The following is a 21,579-nucleotide window of genomic DNA, read 5'->3' on the forward strand; positions in this document are numbered from 1 at the left end:
CTAGCCTTGACAATGTTTCTTGAGGTATTCATCAGTAGAAATGAGTTTTTCTGTTGGACAGTGTAGTGTTGAAAATACTAATAGTCATATCTTGAATGTGTTCTTCATTTGCGTTCATAAAAATCAGAGTGCCTTATAGACGTTGGAAGTAGGTGTTTCTTTTTGCTGCTGTGATAAGATGGGATATTAGAGAAAGCATAAGGGAGAGATTCCTACTGAAAGCTTATACAAACTAGCAGTAAAAAAAAAATAAAAGCATTTTTCAAAAAGCCTGTGCAAATTTGTAGGCTGGACATATTATTGCAGCAGTTTGCTGCTTCATTCTGTGTTGAAGCATGAAGCATGCCATCAGTAGTGCGTTTTTGTTGTTTCACAACTTAATGGTCTTGCTTGACCTATGGCTTATAAATACAGAAGAGGCTATGCTGCCTTGTAATCAATAAAGGGGATAGTATGATGCCCCTTTAATGACGTCAGCTCAATAGTGCCTCTAAAGGAGGGAATGTTCAAGAAAGAATCATTAATACTTCTTTCTGCAACCTAAACTGTTCTTAGAGATCAAACCTTCAAACATCAACCAGTACGAAAACTCCCTGGAGTTCTATCAGAACCATTCTAATGCATAGCTGCAGAGGCTACAACTACCTGTTCACCTAGCTAAGTGACAAATGGCCTAGCAATACGGATCTCCTTTGTGCTAGCTTTTTGTAAACTGTCTTTCAGTCCAGCTTCTCCCTGTAAATAGAAAATGAGCTGCATCAAAATCTGAAATGAAGGGTGATGTAGTCATGTATTTCTGCATTTCAAATGTTGACGTAAGAAAAAATTGTAAAGAATGAACAGAAATGTAACACATACCCAGAATCCAACATTTAGCCCTTAGTGGAAAGGGCTTAAGCATTGTACCAAGTCAGGTGTCCAAGCGCAGCAGGAGGGATTAGCAAAGACTTCACCTTCAGCTGGGTTTTGTTAAACAGGCAGAATTTCACTGTGTCTCCACAGAAATGCAGAATTTCACTGTTTAAGGTATGCTACAGGTTGACATCTGTAGTGGTTCTCGGATTTAGAAGGAAAGCTTAAATATTAAGAAAGGAAGAATTGCTGTTCAGTTCATAGTATTTGGTAGTTTTTCTCATGAGACAGCTGCTTTTTTTTTTTTTTCTCCTTGCATGTATTGTGGTTAGCTTTTGTAATCAGGCATACAAAGCTTTTCGTGAGTCTGCCAACAAGGAATTACAGAGGTGTTGTTCAGTGTAAGTGTTGAAAAGGAAACACCTGAAGTCTTCATGGTGAAATAAGTAGAGCTATTTAAACAATAGGTTTGGAGTGGGCACAACATTGGAGTGTATTTGGTAGTTTAGAAATAAACTTTAGTATATGTTAGAAGGATAGGGTTGCATTGGTTTGTAAGGGCTATAGTATTAAAGTTAATTCTGTGTGTTTTTCTAAGCAAGGGTCAGTAAGGTCTCCGTCAGAATCTACTCTGGGAACTTTTTTTTCTTTTTAACTTGCATGCTTTTGGTTTCCATTTCATTTTTTAAAATAGGGATTTCTTTATTTGTTTCCTTTAAATTCAGGAATTATTTCTTGTTATCTCAGCAGCAGAATTGTTCAAAGGAGAGAAATTACCCCTCTGTACTCTTTGCAAAAAGTCTGATAAACTGTGGACTACTAAAATTGGAAATGTAAGGACGTGGTATCAGGCCAGTAGTATGTATAATACAATACTCAGTTTCTTAGAATTGCTATTATGAAATATTTCTGAAGAAGTTGCAAAAAACCTAGGGTGAAGAATAAATCGTGTCTGTAGAATTTTCTTTTGAGTCTAGTAATGATAGATTTACAAAGCAAGAAAGTTTTATGAAACAGTGTTTACTTTTTTAGATTTATGATATGAAGAAGCCTGAGGGCTGGTGTTTGTTTTAGGTCTAGTTTTCTTGTTTTCAAAGCAGGAAGATAAAATGTTAATCCACTTTCTACATCCACAGCTAAGAGCTGAAGTGACAAAGCGATATCATAAAGCTGTATTTCATGTTGCTTGCATGTGGTTTGTGAAAGTGCGTTTTTTTCTTTGTTTTTACCAATAAAAAGAAATCTGGATCATGTATCATTTCTTAACCTTCAAAAGGGGACGCACAGCTAAATTTTAGATGAGAGAAAAAGCTTGATGGGAGAGGAGGATGCTAGGTTTCAAAGCAAATGTGTTATTTTGATCTTCTTGGCTGTCGAAGATACGCTTTTGGAGTCTGTCGTAGTTCTGTGGCTTGCTGAATTGATATTTGGGTATGATGGATTATATCCACATTCTCCTTTGTTTATTTTCTTCATTTGTGAACCATACTATAGCAATTTGGCTCACTGGATTAGTCACAATTAGCAGTTTAATTAAGAACCTGAAATACAGAAAACTACAAACATGTTGGGTGGCTATCCATAATTCACCACCATTTTTGACTGCTTTTACCCTTGAGGCCTTAAAATAACAAGTTTTATACAAACACAGAACATAAAAGCTATAAATAAATAAGTAAATCCCCACAAAAAAAAAAAAACCATAAATATGTAAAAGCTAAATAAAAGAAGTAAAAAAATTATAAGTAAGTTTGGTCTACACTCTGAGAAATTAGTTTTGAATCTCTGCCTTGCAAACAGAAGCAAGACCTGTTGTTAATTCCCTGACAGCCAATGCTTTAATCCTTTCCTGCCTTTTCCCTGGACGGCTCATCATATGCAGGGAATCTCTTGATGCAGAAAAGGAGTGGTGGTGAATTTCAAACTTGGCGTTTAAACAGTAACGATAGTATGTTACTTCGCCAGGAGGTAGTGTTATGTTTCAAAGGATGCCTAGCAACGTAAGATTTCACCATGAATCTAACATGCTGTACTAGATTTCAAAGAGTAGTCAAAGCACGAAATGAATTTCAAATTAGGGATAGGAAATTCAAACCAGCATTACTCTTAACTGGGTTCACTGTAACCCCTGGCGCTTCTCTGTTTTTTAAGGGTGTTCTTGTAATTTGGTAGATTTGTACTAGTTACGCATCTCAGAAAAAGAAGTGAGGTTATAATTTCTCTATTGTGCAACATAAAATTCTGATTGGTATCCAGAATAACAGTGGCAACGTTCAAGACCAAGTTTCCCCTGGATTTTATTTTTACACAGTTCTTTTTTAAAGAACTGCATTTTTTTTAGACCCTTTAAAGCCGGACAGTGATGTTTACTGAATGGGTATTTTCTGTACCTGTGGCATTCATAGTGCAGTTCCATCAACCTACATGAACTTTGCACCAATTTCCCGTCACAGTGAATACAAGATGCTACAATGCCATCTTTCTGAAACTTTCAATTGTAGTGAGTCTGAGAAGAGACAGTACACCTCTTTAAGGAAGCGACAATGTTTTTTGTCAAAAGATTAATTTAATTTCAGGTTCTCAAGTTCACTACAACATCGAACTTGCACAGATTCAGTGCAGTCATTCTTTTCTGCTGAATGACACCCACAAGAGAAGGAAAGGGTTCGGGGAAACAGCTGTTTGAAACAGTTTTTCAGAACAGACGGGCCCAACCCAAACTAGAATCTTGTCATATTGGGTGTGTAAAAGTTATCCCTCCACCTTTTGCTGATAGTAATACAATAACTGAATTAAGTGTTCAAATATGTCCTTGTGTCCGAAGCTTGCTGCCCATGTAAGGTTTTCTTATCAGCGACTCAGTCCCAGCTGCTGTAATTAACTTTTGTACATTCTAGTTTCACTCGAGGTTGTTTTCACCTGTCATTCTGTATGAAACCCGGAACTACGGAAACGTGTAAATTAAAATAATGTTTCTGTGAACTTTAAGTGAAGTTGTCTGGAATGTCTCAGAATATTGACACAGACTTCAGTCTGCAGAATTTCAGCTGCTCAGTGTTTGAGAGAATCATTAAAGTGTAAACTGTGTACAAGGGGATTGACAAACAATGGCTTGGTGGAGCTCTTTTAATATTGTATTGAAGGAAAGCTAATTGATGATAAAATTGAAGACTGTTTTGCAGTGCTAAAATGGTAGTGTCACGCATTATGTGTTTTAGTTTTGATAGACTCAGGTATTACCAGTGTGGTACTTTCCTTTCAGCTACTATCTGTATTGATCGTTATGTATTTAAATAAAGAGTGCGATAAATTTTTGAAAGGAAATTTTCTAAATCTAATCCATTTTATTTCTTAGCCAAAGTGAAAGAGAGGAATTTGAAACAGAGTTCAAACAGAAGTATGAACGGGAAAAGATTCTGCTAACAGAGGAAAATAAAAAACTTTCAAATGAACTTGATAAGGTAAGTGCTGATTAGCGGAGTCCTGAGTTTACAATTTCTATAGGCTGTATACAAATTTGACAGTGCAAAGCTTTATTGGTTAACAAACTCTTACTAGAAGTTAATATTACAGAAAAATTTGTCATTAATATTTGAATAGAGAATATCTACAGGCATCTAAGTTTGAGAGTGTGTTCATATATATATAAATGTATATCTGCAGGTATAGGTATATATGGGTCAGAATTAAGTTATATGGTTTTACCGAGTGTTAAGTTTGCTAAGATTAATTTGATACAATATTCTAAGCCAAAAAAGAAAAAAAAATATTTGTGTGATCCACATATAAAGTTATATGTTAAATGATGTGGTTATGTGGAGTCTGTTTGCCTGTCAGTTAGTGTTAAATAGCAGAGCCTCTCCTGCTTGGCAAGATTGTATATTACTTTGAGTCACTAAAAAGATACAAACAGAAAGATAATTTAATTGAAGCGTGTTGAGCAAGGAATACTTAGATTTTGTATATTTAGGTTATCTCTGAATTGTTCATTTCACTTTTCTCCATTTATTAAAATTTGATTAGCTTTGTATCTATCTTGTGAAGTGACATTGAGAAAACAGACATTTAAATGAGAAGCCCATTGAAATGATAAATATGTAGCTATGTATTCATATAAGGAATGAAAAAGACAGAATAGCATAAAAATCAGCGTTTTTTCATCATTTTGATTTGTTAATGTATTTCAGTGCAAAAAGCAACGTTTCACATGAGATTTATTCTCCTCATCAGGCCTTTCTATTAAGTCTATCTGATGTCTAATTCCATTTTGATTTTGGGAATATTTAGCATAATGAAGGCTTAGTTTCCCATACAAAATCAGGTTAGCTGTGGCTTTTGTCTTGCAGAAGGTGCTTGTATGAATGACAGCTGTGTGAATGCAAGGAAGGTTAATTGCTAGGTATTCCATTTTGTACTTACAGATGTGCATTTAATTTCAATTTCTCCGTCTGCAAGTGAGTAAAATGAAAAATAGGGGAATGTGAAATACCTGGAGAATCTCTTGGCTGATTTGTAGCTGTATCTGTTAAGCCTCATTCTCCATGATTACTAGACAAGAGAGAGATTCAGTAGTTTTATCTGAGCTGTGACATTTTTTGTGCCCTTATTTTGCCTTTTTATTTTTTTTTTTCATGTGAAGAGCATTCCACACATATATGGTGTGAAACAGAAACCTTTTAAGAGTTGTAGAGTTATATGGAGACTAGTTCTCTGGAAACTAATGTGTTGTTCGTTAGAGCAAAAATGTAGTTCTAGTCCCTAAAAAGACTTTCAAGTACAGCTGAGGTCATAAATGAGAAAAGATCCTGGGTTTTATTGTTGCGTGGTGTTCATTGTGATGGGTATTACCAAATTTTAAAGCAGATATATAAACTGAGAGAGAGAAGGGACACATGGCTCTGAGTCTGTAGAGAGATGGAGTCACAATAGCTTATACATTTAACCATTTGTTTAATTTCTCATTCAGCTCACCACCATGTTTGAGAGGCTGAGTATGAATAACCGGCAGCTGGAAGAAGAAATGAGAGACCTAGCTGATAAAAAGGAGTCTGTGGCCCACTGGGAGGCCCAAATTACTGAGATCATCCAGTGGTGAGTATTCAGTATGTGGTAGGGCTGTTGCTGAGTTTTGCATTTGTACTTGACGTTTGCAAGTGCTTAGGTGAAATCCCACACCTGTCTGGGTTTCTGCTGTATTTTCGCCTGAGATTTTAATAATATACATATCTGGAAAAGTGTGTTCCTCCTTAAGAAGGAAAGTGTCTTTTCAAATACAGGGATTGAAGCACAAAGTAATCATGGCTGTTGGGTGGGGCTTGTGGCTTTGGAAGAATGCTGAAAGGAATCATGTGCTGAGCTCACGCCTCCAAGAAGGAACTAGCCTGGGAAAAGCGGTGGCTGAGAGCGTTTGTGTCTCAGCGTTAATGTCCTTCATCTGCTTGGCATGTGTCAGAATGAAACAAATGCAGTGCAACTTTTATGTGATTTTTACAAGGGAGAAAGGCAGAAGATTTGAGACAGTCCCAGTGCCAGTCAGGTGATGTTTCTAATAATACTTTAGTTAAATAATGATGTTGTGTTTATAAAGTCTTCTGTCCACTTCTAATAAATGGAGGGAAAAAAAATAACAACTTGAAACTATTAAGTAGTTGCTGTTTTTCTCTCCCCTCCCTTTGTATTGCTCATTGTAGTGTTTAGTATCTATGAAATGTTTTGTATCTCAACATTTTTTCCACTTCTGTGAACATTTCATCATCATACTAGTCTTTTTTTCATTTACTACTTGAATTCTTCCCTGTTTCTTCTGCCTCATGGTAACTAAGTAATCTAGCTCGTTATGCCAAAGCAAGAATCAGAAACATTTATTTTAATGAACCCTAGTATGCTGATTGTTGTAAGGCCAGTATAATTTTGTTCTTCAAATACACGGGAAGTTTGCCTTTGAATGTAACTATGCGATGTATAACTGGAAAGCAAGGTTGTCCTCTGGTTTTCTGGAAGTGTTTTAAACTGTTTCTTACATAATATAACTCTGATCTGTATTATGAAGTTCATAGTGTGTCAAGGCATTGAATTCAAAGCAGAGATTACAAAATTTAAGGGGTCCAATTGTGCAGGTTTTTCTGTCATCACTCTAAGCATAGTTGACTGCCTGCATCAGAGAAATGAGTATACGTTTATTTGCTAAAACTGTGTTAGTTTGTAGCTGATTGGAAATACTTATTCAGAAAAAAAAAATCAAGGTAAGAAGAGACACAAGTCTGTTATTTTGCATTCCATATTGTTGAAAAGCACTCATAAAAGTTTAGAGTTACAGAAAAAGACAAGTCAGCATTAAATGCGGATTGTTTTTCTTGACACTATGTAAAAGTGTACCAGCAGCCATTAAGAAAGTCTGTTCTCCAATTTATGGGAGTGTTTAATATTTTAAGATGTACTACTGATGTGGTTCAGATACACAATAAGGCATCTTGCACGCATCAGACATCACTTGGGAGGAAAAGAGGTTTGGGATTGGTGTTTTTGGTGTCCCTAAAGATACTAAATGAAACAAGATTAGCAACATGCAAGAATAACTTTCTTAAAAGCATTTTACTAATCTCTTCAGATAGTACAGTGTCTTTAAAAAAGTATGGAACTAAAAATTAAAGTATCGTTTTAAAAAAGGCAAAAAAATACTGTGGGCAAACATTAAGGAGATTAAAAAACATGATTTAGTTTCAGTTTTTAGTTACCTTAGATATCTCAATTTTCCCCTCATATTTCTTTCCACCTGTATTGAAATTTTTCAGCATTGTAAAGAGATACAGTTGCTCACATTTCTTTCTTACTGTTTTCAGATTTCCCACGTGTTAGCCAGATGATCTGGTAATGTCCCTCTGCTGTCCTTAGAATTCAGCACTGCGTACTAAAACTAGGTCCTTATCTGGGAACTTTTTTTGCTGTGGAACTTGGGCTGCTGTATAAATTAGTATCCATTATAATGGTAAACATTTGAAAAGAGAAGTCTGTAATTTTTTTAAAACTAATTTAGTCTGTCGCACGTCTGTATTTTCTTTGGTAGAACGTACAAATTAAATCTGTACCTGTCTGCATCTTCAGTGTGGAAATAGCATGCCTTGGAGCTAACAAAGTAGGGTAGAACTTCTAGAGCTCCCTCTCCCCAGCTAACAGATTTTCATATGATTTTGAATTAAAATATATATTTTGGGTAAATATATATTTTGGGTGCATACTTTAAAGCACCTTTAAAATGTTTTTTGTCCTCCTGTCTAATTTTTCTACCATGATTCATGAAGGATAGGAGGCAGTATATGCAATTAATTACTATTTTGGTATGCAGTTTGACTCCCTGTGAGTTCAAGGTATTTGTGGTAGCTCTGTTTTAAGTAACCTAAGCCTAAGGAGTCCTTCGCTTTGAGTGCTTTACCATCTTGTAGCTCTCTCTCAGGACATGTGTGGTACTCTTTGAGTTCACATTTTGGGCAGTTAATACTGTTGCTCTCTTCACAACTACTTGTGACTTTCTAATTTTTTTTTCCTATTTTGATTTTGCAATGTGCAAGTTATAAAACTGACCTATCGTGTTCCCCTTAGCCTTTCCCTGCATTCTTACTGTAGTCTCTTGCATCTTGTTTATGGCAGATGTACAAAACTCTTTTTGCTATCATTACCCCAAGACACCGTAAATATAGCCAACTTCTTAATAGAAATACTTCAATCAAACTTTCATTGCAAATTCTAATGTGGTAGCAGTAGACCTTCACAGATCATTCAGCTTTAATGGAGCTATTATAATGACATGCTTATATTGGCCAAATCACTCATCATTCCTTGACAAGAATAAGAAATGTTGAGGGTTTTATAGTCAGCTATAAATTTTCCTGTGGGAGATAGGGAAGAAATTCATTGTATGTGAGGCTAACACAGTCACTTTAAAAGGGAAACTTTTGAACCGCCATGGTACTGTATTTCTGATTTATTGCTGTACGGAGATTGATGGAAATCTTGGTAGGGATTCCTAGAGTACTTGTCAAAAAACTTACTAGCTTCTCTAGGAGGCTTTTAAGTCAATTTTAAAAGTCATAAAGGTAGACAATCCCATAACTAATACTATAGAAGTCTGTTTTCTCTCCACTGATTGAAATGGTGTCTTTAATGACAAGTTCAAATTAATTACTCTGTATGCTGAGTATGTATGTAAAAATGAACTAAATCCTACCTAATTTACCCATAGAGTGAAACATTAAGCTTAGATTCAACTGAGGCCAGAAGGTGTGGCTATTGTTACAGAGAAGATTTAGTGAATATTCTCCTTATTAACTAGATTTCTTTCCACCAACTGCAGTGTGACTGATTCTGTGCTGATCATTAATTTCATTTTTTAAAAAATTAAAAAGTACTGCAGTAGTTCTTTGATTTTTGAAATCTACTTGCTCTCAGAATAAAGCACACACAAATTGTGTAAGAGATATAGAGTAGGATGGAACTGGGAATAACTATCAAAAATTTGCAGGAAATTCAGCTGGAAACATCAGATGTTATGAGATTCATGGTGTTCAAAGTAGGAATAATCAGACGTTATTCATCTGTTAAATAGAAATTATAGAGAGTAGCAGGAAACTTCAGTGTTTGAGAGCAACGCAAAGTTCTGAAAGTTTAGAGAAATAGGATTGATTTGTTTGTTTCTTTTAAATAGATTGGGGAAGAAAAAAGTTGGAGGCTTTACGGATAGTGATAGAAAGGGAGAGGATCTAAAAGTTTTGAGAATCCATGGAAGAACTAAAAGTCACGGCCCTCAGACTTCCCTGAGGTTTTTAAATCAAATATGGTGCAGCTTGGCACATGATCCCAGGGCTTCAAGATCCCTTCTGTTTAGCAAATAAATAAAAATCTCTGGTCCCAATTCATTTTGTGTTGTAAAGCATTCTGGATATGGACACAGATAGTCCAACTTCCCGAGTAGCATGATAAATAGGCTATGAGATGTTTGTCAGTGGTTATTGGAAGGTTGCCATGATGTTGTCTCCAAGTACAAAATGAAATTTTAATTTTATTTTGTTACTTTCCAACAACGGCAGCATAATAATCACTAGCAAAACAGTAACAAATCCAAAAGTTCTACCAGCTCCTGGGTTCACATTTGTTCAACATGTAAATCATTTTGGAGAACATGTTGCCATCTAGTGGACAACACTATATCTCTACTGTAAATTGTACTCCTTACTGTATTTAAACACTGAAGAGTCTACTTAAAACTTTTTTGGTAAAAGGAAATGACTTCCTTTCTCACCTGGAAAGTGAGTCTTTCTGTTCTACTTGCACTCCGTTTTCTTTTTACTATCCATTTTGTTATGCTTAAGCTTCTTATGCTAACTTCTGTACCTTTTGCCCACTCTTGTATCATAAGTGGTTTGTATGGGACAAGATCTTCTCATCTAGTCATCAAAATGGGTTACATCTAGAATGCTATGGGAAAAAAAAATGATAGTCTGCTTCCATTGAGTTCTCACATACGTTGGGAAAAATACTAACTCATCCATATCAAAACTATCTTACTGACTTCAGTAGAATCAGGACATGGTTTTTAGGGGTTTTTTTTTGTTATGTTTTTAGGTCTCTTCCTTACCCTTTGAATTAAATTGTAAGCAGGAGACAAAGAAGATAAAGCTGAAAGAATAATTAGGTTCTTTTTCATGTTGGGTGGGAGTTTTGTGGCAAGTAGTATCTAGCTTCTCTGATTAAAGCAATCTTCCTTATATAAATCTTAAACTGCACACCCAGAAGTCTCTGCAACCTGTAGATATTTACCCTGTAGCTTTTACTATGGTGAAGCTCTTCTGTTCCTCCCAAGCCCATGGCAGTCCAGAGTGAGAGCTTCTCCTCTCTTGCCATTTGTAAAACTTCATTGAAGCTTTGTTTTATTTTTATTAATTAATGGCAGACTTTGAAGTAGCACCTTTTCCATATTCATTGTGTTCATGAACCCTATAAAATCAACAAGAGAAACTTGTATTGCTTTATATGCAATGAGGGGAAATCCCTTTCTGCAGACAGGTCACTAGGGGCAAATTCAACCTTCTGGAGAGGCTGGAAAAAAGGCAATGTTGCAGCCATTCTTAAGTAGGGTAGAAAGGATGACCCAGGGAACTACCGACCTGTCAGCCTCTCACCTCTGTGTTGGGGAATATCATGCAGCAGATCCTCCTGGAAGCTATGCTAAAGCACATGGAAGAGAGGGAGGTGATATGGGATAACCAGCATGGCTTCACCAGCGGCAGGTCCTGCCTGACCAACCTAGTGGCTTTTTATGTTGGCATAACTACGTTGGTGAACAAGGGAAGATCCACTGATGTCACTTGTCTGGACTTCAGTAAGGCTTTTGACATGATCCCCCATAACTCCCTTCTCTCCAGATTGGAAATGTATCAATTTGATGGGAGGACTGTTCAGTTGACAAGGAACTGGTTGCGAGATCATATCCAGAGAGTGGCAGTCTACAGATCAGTGTCTGGATGGAGATCAGTGACAAGTGGTGTCCCTCAGGGGTCAGTACTGGGACCAATACTCTTTAATATCTTCATCAGTGATACTGACAGTGGAGTTGAGTGCATCCTCAGAAAGTCTGACCAACTTTAAGCATTCGTCTTCTCCTGTGTCTTGACTATTAGCCATGACCTTTCTTTTTTCCGGCCCCAGAGCCTCGTATCTGTTGTGTAGGGGCGCTTTGGGGGCGAAGGAGAAACTTCTCCTGCTCTGAGCAGAGATGAGGATCCACTTTCCCTCGTCTTGTGTGTCAGTGCAGTTCCTCAGGTTTGGAAGTTAGCTTACCTTCCCTGTGCAGGGGCTTAAGGCAGGGTTGTTGCTTAGCCTGTGTCAGTACACTAAGAGAAATGAAGAGAACTGTGGGTTTTGTTTAGATTTTTTAGTTAAAATGTATTTTTCTTCTAATGTGATTGTCTAGGGTAAGTGATGAAAAAGATGCTCGAGGTTATCTTCAAGCCTTGGCCTCTAAAATGACGGAAGAACTAGAGGCCCTGAGGAACTCCAGTTTGGGTGCAAGAGCTACAGTAAGACTTAATTCTATGTATCAGATCTTTTCTTTGTTTAAAAATGGTAATGGTTTCAGCTGCAATAATATTCTGTCTGTAGAAGCTGTGTTGGTCAAAAGTTAAGCTTTTCTAGAGCTTCCCTTCTGAATAACTAATAGCAAATGTATTGTTTATCACACAATGTAACTTTTATCTATGATATTGCTGAAGTAGCTACTTTCTAATCATATATTAATATGTTGAAGGAAATACATACTATGATTCACGGAAAACATGAAGTCTTTCACTTGTGACTGTCCTTCATAGTGGTCATTTGAATTGAGGCACACCAAAAGTAGAATTCACAGAGTAGAGTCGAGTCTCTTTGTTTTCGAGACTATGACAGCATAAGATATCCATCCTGCCTGTTTATTACTTGAGTTTAAGAATCATAAGAATATCCTCTAGAATTTTTTTGATTACTTTGAAAATAAGGAACTGTTATGTCAAGAACATAGTGGACTGAGAAATTTAATTGCTGAAGTTAGTTACATTTCACCTTTTCTGCCTTCTTTTGCTTTACTCTTCCTTGTCCCTTTTATCATTTTTTACTAGGACATGCCGTGGAAGATGCGGCGTTTTGCAAAGCTAGATATGTCTGCAAGGTTGGAACTGCAGTCAGCTCTTGATGCTGAAATCCGGGCCAAACAGGCTATTCAAGATGAGTTGAATAAAGTCAAAGCTTCCTGTATCTCTACAGAGTGGTAAGACTGAATTGTTCTAGTGGAAATTTACTTTGTTATCTCCCAGAGAGTGTCAACAAGCCATCATTTAATTTACATTTTCTGTCAAAATTTGATAATGAATGATGCCAATTTCTTATATCTAAATGCGAAAAAATACAGTATATGTCTTCACTGTGCAAGCAGCTGGATGCTTCCTTTGAAGATTTGGAATCTTGAAGGCTTTCAGAGGGGACACTTTGTTTTTAATAATATAATGTCTTTTAGTTTAGGTAACAAGTTCAAATGCAGAGTTGGTTAGGATTTGTTCTTTTCCATTATATTGATGGCTATACTGGCTCATTTGAAAAAATGCTATTATTGTATATTGGTTTGCACAGCAGCAATATGTGTTTGTAGGAGATTATGAATGCTCTTATTCCTTCCTTGGATCCCTTTTTTGAGTTGTTTTTTTAAAACTTAAATTATAAAATTTATTCCAAGTAGGGTGAATGACAGAAGCAGGGAACTAGTACCAAGGCGTTCAATTTCTAGGACTCTAGCTTAAATCTAGTTCAGTTCAGTGGTGCCTAAAAACTAATACTGAAGAAATCTCTTGGAACCCTGTGAACACAAATTTGGTGGTGCAGGTCTTCATCATAGCATTCACCATTGAAACTAGTACCTGTTGTTTCCTTTGCTAGTTTGGACAGAAATCAAATACAGAACATGAGATTTTCTGAGCCTGCAAGAGAATTCTGCTTATGGCATGTTTAAGAACAAGCTTGCACTGTTACTAACGGTTACAGCTAAGTTCTGCTGAAAAAGTAGGCGTGAATTAGCTGTGGTTCCGATTCCTTCTACAAGCCATTAATTCTGTTAAGCAGAGGCATAATAGATGAAATATGCAATATGATGAAGTACGACATGCATACTGTTTGCATAGCTCCTGTCATATGTTGTAATTTGACTTAAACTAAAGCATAGCAAATTTGCCATGAGAAGAAAGTTGGTCCTGCACTATAATGTAATAGAAGTTATATTTCCAAATTATGAATCCAACTGTACTATTGCAGTGCTAGTCCTTTGAGTTGGTTTAGATTGAAGTAGGTGCTTAAGCTGAAATACGACTTTTGAGCCTTCTCTTAGAGTGGCACGCATCCTGTTCCTTTTACTTTCTCTACAAAAATATTTTTTACAGGAGCAATTCTGTCATCTTGCTGTGCCTAAACAAATAAAAGGACAATCCAAAGCATGGAAACAGCCCCTAGCAGAGAAGGGATAGGATGTGATGTAAGAATTTCAAATACAAGCAAAATGAAAAGTTTTTCTGTAGTCATATTTCTGGAGTACTGACTTGTTTTGCAGCTTTAAGAAACCATTTGGACAGAGCTGAGGTATCTGTGAAGTGGGAATACCACTTCCACCTTAACCGGGAGGTTTTCACACCGGTTAACCTGATGGCAGGCAGCAGTGTAGATCCTCTAAGATTAGGAAAGCCAGTGTTTTCCTTGATAAGCAAGGATGAGGACTGCTGTATGAATGCTGTAGAATGCAATGTAACCTACCTGCTGTAAAAGCACTGCTTCAGAAAAAACTGGAACAGCTAACTGTAATACATAATCTATTAGTATCACAGGTACTATGAATGAACAAAATCAAAAGTCAGTTTATAAGTTCATAAATACACATGGTCTTATTCACACAATACAGGCTCACACACTTACTCACAAATTAGAGATGTGAGCCTACCTAATGGATAAACAGGGGCAATTAATGCTTGTTCTGTATCTTTAAGATACCATACTAAAGAGGTCCAAGCAGGTTTCTGAATTCATTCTTGCATTTGATGAGATCGTGTAGCTTATTGGGCACTGATTTTTAACTGAGCAGTAGTCCACATAGCATGCAAAGGTGGACCAAGAAGTAGTGATTTGTAACATTGGTTCTCAGTATTTACATAGGATTTTTGTTTATGTTCTTTTGAAGTAAATTGCAAGAATCTGAGAAGAAGAACTTGGAACTGTTGACAGATATTGAAAGGCTGAAAAAGGAGACAGAAGAACTTAGATCAGAAAAGGGTATGGCAACTGATAACCAACTAAATAAGAACATATTTCGCATTTGTGGGTACATCTTATCAATTAAGTGTCATCTTGCCTCTAAAATATGATATCAAGAAACTTTGGCATACAAAATGTGAGCACGGCTATTGCCTGGTAAGATGTACCCGCAGCAGTTGAATTTGCTTATATGTACTTGTAATATGATTTAGTTTTGTTGATACACTTGAACCAGTAAGATTATTATCCGTGTTGAAATTGTATTACTTTTATTTGGCATATGTATGGTGTTTGACTGCCAGAAAACTTCTGGAAGTATGGATTTATTTGTAATTATTTTCCATTTTTGATGAATGAAGGTATTTAGACTTTAGCACTAATCACTGTTTTCTTCATCTATAAACATTTGGAGTATGTAAGAAAGAAAACAACCGCAGAGACACTATGTAGTTCATTCACTGGTTTCTTGGATGGCTTCATTGATTGGCTTTGTAAACATGTAGTGATCAGTGTGGTCATGTTTGCTTTGCTGTGGTTGTAAGAGAATATTCTGGGATTTCTGTTGCATGTGCCTAACAGTATTTTGCATTAGAAAAGAGACTTTTAGTAATTCTGAAATGAAAAAAAATCACTGAGGTAAGATTAATGACTTGGCTGATTCTTTACAGTTCCCATAGTATCTCTAATGTTTGTATCTTATGAATTACAAGGGAAGAAGTGATTTTTCAGGCCAAAAGGAATTACCAGTTATTTTGTAGGAAACTGCTTGAACTTGAGTTTCAAAATTCTAGCAACAGTTGCTGCATAGGGATTTCAAATGTTGTTCAGCTTTTGCATCCTACTGGCATGACAATCAATAATGTATTGTAGTTAACATTCATTACCTGTATGTAGGCCTCCAAGCGTTGGTTGACTGCTAAAAAGGATATAAACTTACACAAAATATTCAGAAGTCACTGGAGTTGATTTGCAAATACCACTTAGGGAATTGTTAATTGTTCATCTTGATGTTAGCGCTGATATCAGGATTGTACTGCTCAGTGTTTGGAGGGGAACTTACGATAGCATTTTCATGGGGACAATAATGCTTTGTCGTTTTTAGCTTTTATTTTTAGATTTTTGAACTATCTTAAATATTGTACATAGTTACTTTGCTTATGAAATCTATCTTTCCATGAAACAATCTGTTAAGAATTCGTAATTAATGTTTTATCTTGTATTGTTTGTGTTAATACCTTATTATTTTTGTGCAAGCAGAGATAAACATTTACTTTTTTTTTAAAAAAAAGGAGTATTACTCTAGGAAAAGTTAATTATTATTTTTGTTTCCAGAAGTAAATGTAAAAGATTCTACTGTAATTATTCAAATATTTTGATAGAAATATACCTTAATTCAACATCCTTGTTATCTTTGGACTTGATTCTTGTTTGTAAGAAGAATTATGTAGAAGTTTGAATCATTAACTGTGTTGAGGATTCAACTGCAGTCAGTGTTCTGTGGTAGACTAACTTTCTTGTGTGTGTAGATTGATTTCTGCCATGCTTTGCTCTTGATAAATGTATTGCAGAATCCTAGGAGGGTGGGGGAAATGATCACTAAATATGATTCTGTTAAGAGGTAGGGAATTAGAGAATTTTTTTGTCTTTTTCTAGGATTTCAGTGTATTTATATAGAACCATATTATTTGAAAATACTGTGTATTCCTCAAACAGCATGTTTTCTGTGCTTTTTGTGGAACCTCACTGTTTGCTTTTATCTACGATCTTGTCACAGTAGACTGTCCAATGTGCAGACAGAGCAGGGGTGACACCTGCTGTGTTAGTGCTTAAGCCTATATGATTCAGTGCGTGTTGCAGATGGCCATAAGCACATTAGAAACATGTGCCTCCTGTGTAATACACACAAAAATATGTTTTCATGTTCGATTCACACCACGTACATCCTAGCTTGGAAAAGGTGTATAAAACACTTGTTGCTTGCTTTAGTGGGTGTGTAACTATTAAAAATACCTTTTTCTATGGAAAACAGACCAAACGAGACAACTCATTTAAAAAATATAGCTGGCTCAGGTGGATGCCCAGTCCCTGAATTCGGCAAGGCAAAGGTCCTCCATGAAAAAGTCATTTTTCTGTAGCTTAAAAACTTGCTGCTGTTTTCTAGGTGTAAAGCACCAAGACTCACAGAATTCTTTCTTGGCATTTTTGAATGCGCCTACCTCTGCTCTGGATCAATTTGAAGTAAGTGTACAGCTGTTCTCTCTCTCAATAAGTCAGTGGAACTTTTTACTGTCGCTGTTTTATACAGAATACATGCATATTTGCCGAGAGTTTGTTACTGTTCTGATCATATTGCCCCATATATATTTCTGTATGACAGTATGTGAATATTGCTTGTCATTTGCAGAGCTGGCTGTCTTTTCTTGAACACTTATAATCATAGTGAATTCTCCCTAAAATGTTGAATGCAGAAATTTTCCTAGTTTCATAGCAAACACACAAAGCAGAGGTGCTCAAATGACTTTGGTATGTGTTCAGAATAATGCGAAGTAATGTGAATACTGGTTTGGTAAACATGAGAGAAAAGATGTAAATAATCCTTGAATGTGTTCTGTGAAGTCGTTGATACTGTGTATTTATTAGGCTGTTTTCATCTTTTATTCATTTTCATTCACAGGTTTGTAAAACCCAGATAATTGCTGTTCATTTCCTCTCCGCAGATCCTATATTCTTAAAAAATAAAACTGTTTAATTCCTTTGTCACTTCTAGAATGAAGGCCAGTTTAGGTAGAAAGCATGGATGTGGGAAATTGAAACAGTACTGTACGTTTCCTATCCTCTATTTTAACCAACAGCCAACAGTGCATTGTTGTTCTTTTAAAAGAACAGCTAGGATGAAATGTTGGTTAAACTAAATTCAGTGGGGACAATGCACCACCTTCACGGTTATACATTTGTGGTAAAATTTGCACTTGTTTTTTTCTTATGTGTATACAAGTGCATCACATATAGCCTGATGTTATTAATCTTCCAAAATTAACTTGCTTTTTATTGTGTATTCATTAATCCATTGTTGTCTCTTGATTCATAGTTAATACATTTTTTTTCACTTCTTTTTTTAATTATTTCTCTTATCAGTTACTTTTAAAATTAAAATCTGGTTGGAGTGTAGGAATCTTGTTTTATCAAGTCAATGCAAGAAAAACATTTGATTTTATATGTGTAGATTATTAATTGTCTATAGAAGGCAATTAATGAAAACTTATTTAGGTAACGTATTGGCCCTTGTCATTTTCAGTTGTTTATTTTTGTATTTTTTTATACTGAACCGTTTTCTTCATCCATCTCTTTTTCTGTCTCTCTCCCTTCCTTTTTTTTTTCTTTACTGCTGTTTTCATTAAACTAGGATTCCTTTTCCTCCTCTTCATCCTCATTGATTGATTTTATGGATGACGTAAGTCTTTGACTTTCAAATCAGTAAATCCCTTGATAACAGAGATCATTTGATTGATTTGGAGTATTTGAACAATAATGCAGTCAAATAAAATGCTGCAAGTGCAGTGGAGAGCTGTATCCGTAGTACTTACACCTGTCTATATAGATAATCATGTGATTTTGAATTAAATGTTTTTCTTTATGTGAATAATTCTATACTGGAGAAGGTTGTTTCTAATGGGGGGAAGCTGGTTTTGGGCCGTAACTACTTTAGAAAATGGTTCTAAAATTACTGGCATACTTATATTATTTAGTTCTATTGCTTCATGTCATTACATCTGTCATTAATTGTTTCCAAAACTCATCTGGTCACTTCAATGAAAATGTTTGTTTTTAAGCCTATATTGTAGCAAGTAACCCTTAATTTAACTGTGAAGTGACCTCCTTGATTTCTTTTTACTGCCATTTCAGATGCTAATTTTTAGTCACAGCAGTGTTTAAAAATTTGCCCTGATTAGTTGCTTGCTAAGGAAATGAAGTTACAAGCTGAAAATTGACTGCATTATATTTCTTCCAGGCTGAAGTAATAAGCACATAATTGTAAATGCTGAGAGGCTTTAAATACTCTACATCATTTGTAGAAAACCACCCATTACCATTCTTTGTATACTGTGTGTACATCTGTGTGTTTTTTGGGTGTATGTGAAATACGCATACACAAATGTATAGCATTTAAGGTACAGTAATCATATTCGCATTAAAATGCAGTATAATTTATTTTATTCTAGAGGTATTTGTTACGAATGATGTAACAAAGTTATCATGTATAGATCTATTCTACCGACTGCATTTCCTTGTACCAACTCTGAAAGAACGCTTTTCATCTAGACGTTTTTTTTCTGCAAATCAAGTATATACCATAGCCAAAATGTGGATGAGCATTTGTACATTCTACAGAAGTAGCAGACTTTTGTCCTCATTTTTCTATAGCATATAGAAAACCTTGTCTTGCTGGTATTGTTGGAATTTTATTGCACCAAAATATTACAAGTGTAGCTTCCTGTCTTGTTAAATGTATAATAAATGAATATTTATATCCTTTACTGGGTTAAGGAAGTGTTCTGCATGTTGCCATAATATTAGGAACACTTAGTTTGTATCAGCAGGCTCTTTCATAGAAAGGTACTTCTAAAAAGTATCTGATACTCTCCTACAACGACCGATGAAGGGATTGGACCACACACTCTGAGGAAAATCTTGTTTGGTACCCATCTTTTAGTTTTCAGAATAACTCTAAGTATTGATGTGTGTAGTGTTGCATCTGGATGACGTAATACATGCAGAATCAAACTTCTGATACTGTATCTTCAAGTTGAGGCCAACAGCTATTTTTTCTCAATTGCTTTGGGCAGGAGTACATTTCTGGATTGCACTGGCGAGGGACTTACCTCTCTAACACAGAGGCAGAATGCTTTCTCACAAATCTTCTGGTAAAACTCCAGAACCAGAGAGCTGACTGTTCAAAGATGAGAAAAGTGCTTTACAGACAAGTACAGCGCCTGTTGAGTTACCCTTCTTTTTTCAAAAAGAAATGCCTGATCACCTTGTTAGTAGTGGGAAGTGGTGTAATTAAATTGTGTTTAAAGTCAGTTCTGCATCCTTCTTTACTTGGATGATTATTGGATTCATTCATGGATTCGTAATACCTAGCCTCAGTTATCAAGGTGAATGCTTTTTGTGTTTCAGCTAATCACGTAGGTTCAGTGTCCGTATATTTGGCTGAACTTAAAATCAGGGCCTCACTCCTCTCTCCGTCCACACCCCTCAGCCTCTTCCCCTCCCCCACTAATGAAAGAAAAGCATAGCATCCTATTTGCTGGACATGACCTCCATTCCTTTTCAATATCTCTTTTTGACAGTAACTTGAAAGGCAATGTTTCCTGTAGCATCTCAAGGAGAGTTAAATCTATGCTCAGTCAAACCTGTGAAGTGGATGGATTCTTTAAATTAAGTCCAGGGAAGAATTGGAAGTCCTTAGGTTAGATTCAGTATAGGATGGTTTTCAGGAAAAGCCTCTCCTATAATCAGGATCCCAAAGTAAATATTACCAGTGGCCTGTAACGTTTCTCTAGCCTCTCTGCTTCATTACAAAATGACAGGGTGTAAGCAGCACTGACTTTGACTCGCTGGTTATATTTGACACTTATTTGGGTGGGTACGGTATTTTGTGTGTGCCATCCAAATAGTGTAATTGTTTATCACACTGAGAATAATTGCAGTTAATGCTAATTGTATCAGTGAGGAAAACAATAGCCGTGCGTTTCCACTGGAGAGAAGTAAAAAATAGATATCTCACTGTCTCTGTACCCTGCAGAAACTGAGCAAAAAACCAAGTAGCTCAGCATTCAGAGTTGCAGTTGTTGCTGCTTCCAGCTATTCCTCCTTAAATCCTCAATACTTAGTCAGATCTACAGAACTGGTGCTGAAATCTTCTTAGTAGCGGAAGCTGATATGTCCAGAAATGATCCTTGTTTCTCCTTTGTGCATGGGAGAGCGTGAAAAGGAGTAGGGATAGGTTTTGCTGTCTGTGGATTCAGATTTTGATGGGAGAGCAATCACCCCCAGAGTGACTCTACTGTACTCTCTTCTGAATCTTTGCCCCTGTTGCCTTGTGTGTTGCAGACTATTGGTAATGTCATGTAGGGCTTAAGTCTGCTGTGTTCCCTGGAAGTGTCTGATAATGGCACTGTTGAGCAGTGGGCTTTGAGCTTATTTTATTTTTTATGAAGGTTGATCTTTGTGTATCTTATCAGCTAATGGAAGCAATCGAGTTGTTTTATTTAAAGTTGAGTTAGTCATTATTTAGTAACAATAAAATGGAATTCCATTTTCCCTTGACAAAATCATTTTTTTTCACTTGCCATAAAAGATTATTTTTCTCCTGTTAGTAACACATTATGAATTAAAAATAGCTGTCTTAAATCTTCCTGTGGGCTTTGGTTAAACTAAACAAATCTTGGCTTTGTAAATAGCAGCAGAATAAATCATGTTCTGAATTCTCATTTTTAAGTAGGCCGCAGTAGTGTGTGGAGAGTGCTCTGACTGTACCTGCACATTCATCATTAAGTTTAGAATAATCCTTAATACTTCAAATTGGACATATTGTGCCTACAAGAGATTGCCTTGTTCATCTTGTTCAGGACACAGAGATTCTAACTGCAAATTTTGTGTCTTTGATGTAACGTAGTCTACAGTTTCACTGTTACTGTCCAGTGTAAAGCTACAAACTTTAAAATAACTGTTCCTTTTTGTGATGCTTCTTTCCTCTTGTTGCCCCAGAATACTGTTTTGAGAATACATTTAAAAATGAACATGTCTCTGTGTGTGTCTAAAAACTACATCTGGAAGCATACAGCAATGAATACTGAGCTGATTTCTGTGTCACTGTTTGGTTTTGTAACATATTCTCCTCCTTTCTTT

General features: G+C 36.1%; 1 protein-coding gene across 8 annotated transcripts in view; it reads left to right on the forward strand.

The window, feature by feature from the left end:
• Window positions 1-21,579, forward strand: part of CDC42BPA (CDC42 binding protein kinase alpha) — a 166,129-nt gene that overhangs the window by 106,083 nt on the left and 38,467 nt on the right. For all 8 annotated transcript variants that reach the window (XM_021389503.1, XM_021389504.1, XM_021389508.1 and 5 more), the window contains 6 exons: window positions 4,208-4,313; window positions 5,819-5,943; window positions 11,816-11,921; window positions 12,498-12,646; window positions 14,594-14,685; window positions 16,829-16,905. In XM_021389503.1, coding sequence (XP_021245178.1) covers window positions 4,208-4,313; window positions 5,819-5,943; window positions 11,816-11,921; window positions 12,498-12,646; window positions 14,594-14,685; window positions 16,829-16,905 — 655 coding nt within the window. The remainder of the gene's footprint in view (window positions 1-4,207; window positions 4,314-5,818; window positions 5,944-11,815; window positions 11,922-12,497; window positions 12,647-14,593; window positions 14,686-16,828; window positions 16,906-21,579) is intronic.

Source organism: Numida meleagris, chromosome 3 (assembly GCF_002078875.1).
Source record: "Numida meleagris isolate 19003 breed g44 Domestic line chromosome 3, NumMel1.0, whole genome shotgun sequence".
NCBI classification, from domain to species: Eukaryota; Metazoa; Chordata; class Aves; order Galliformes; family Numididae; genus Numida; species Numida meleagris.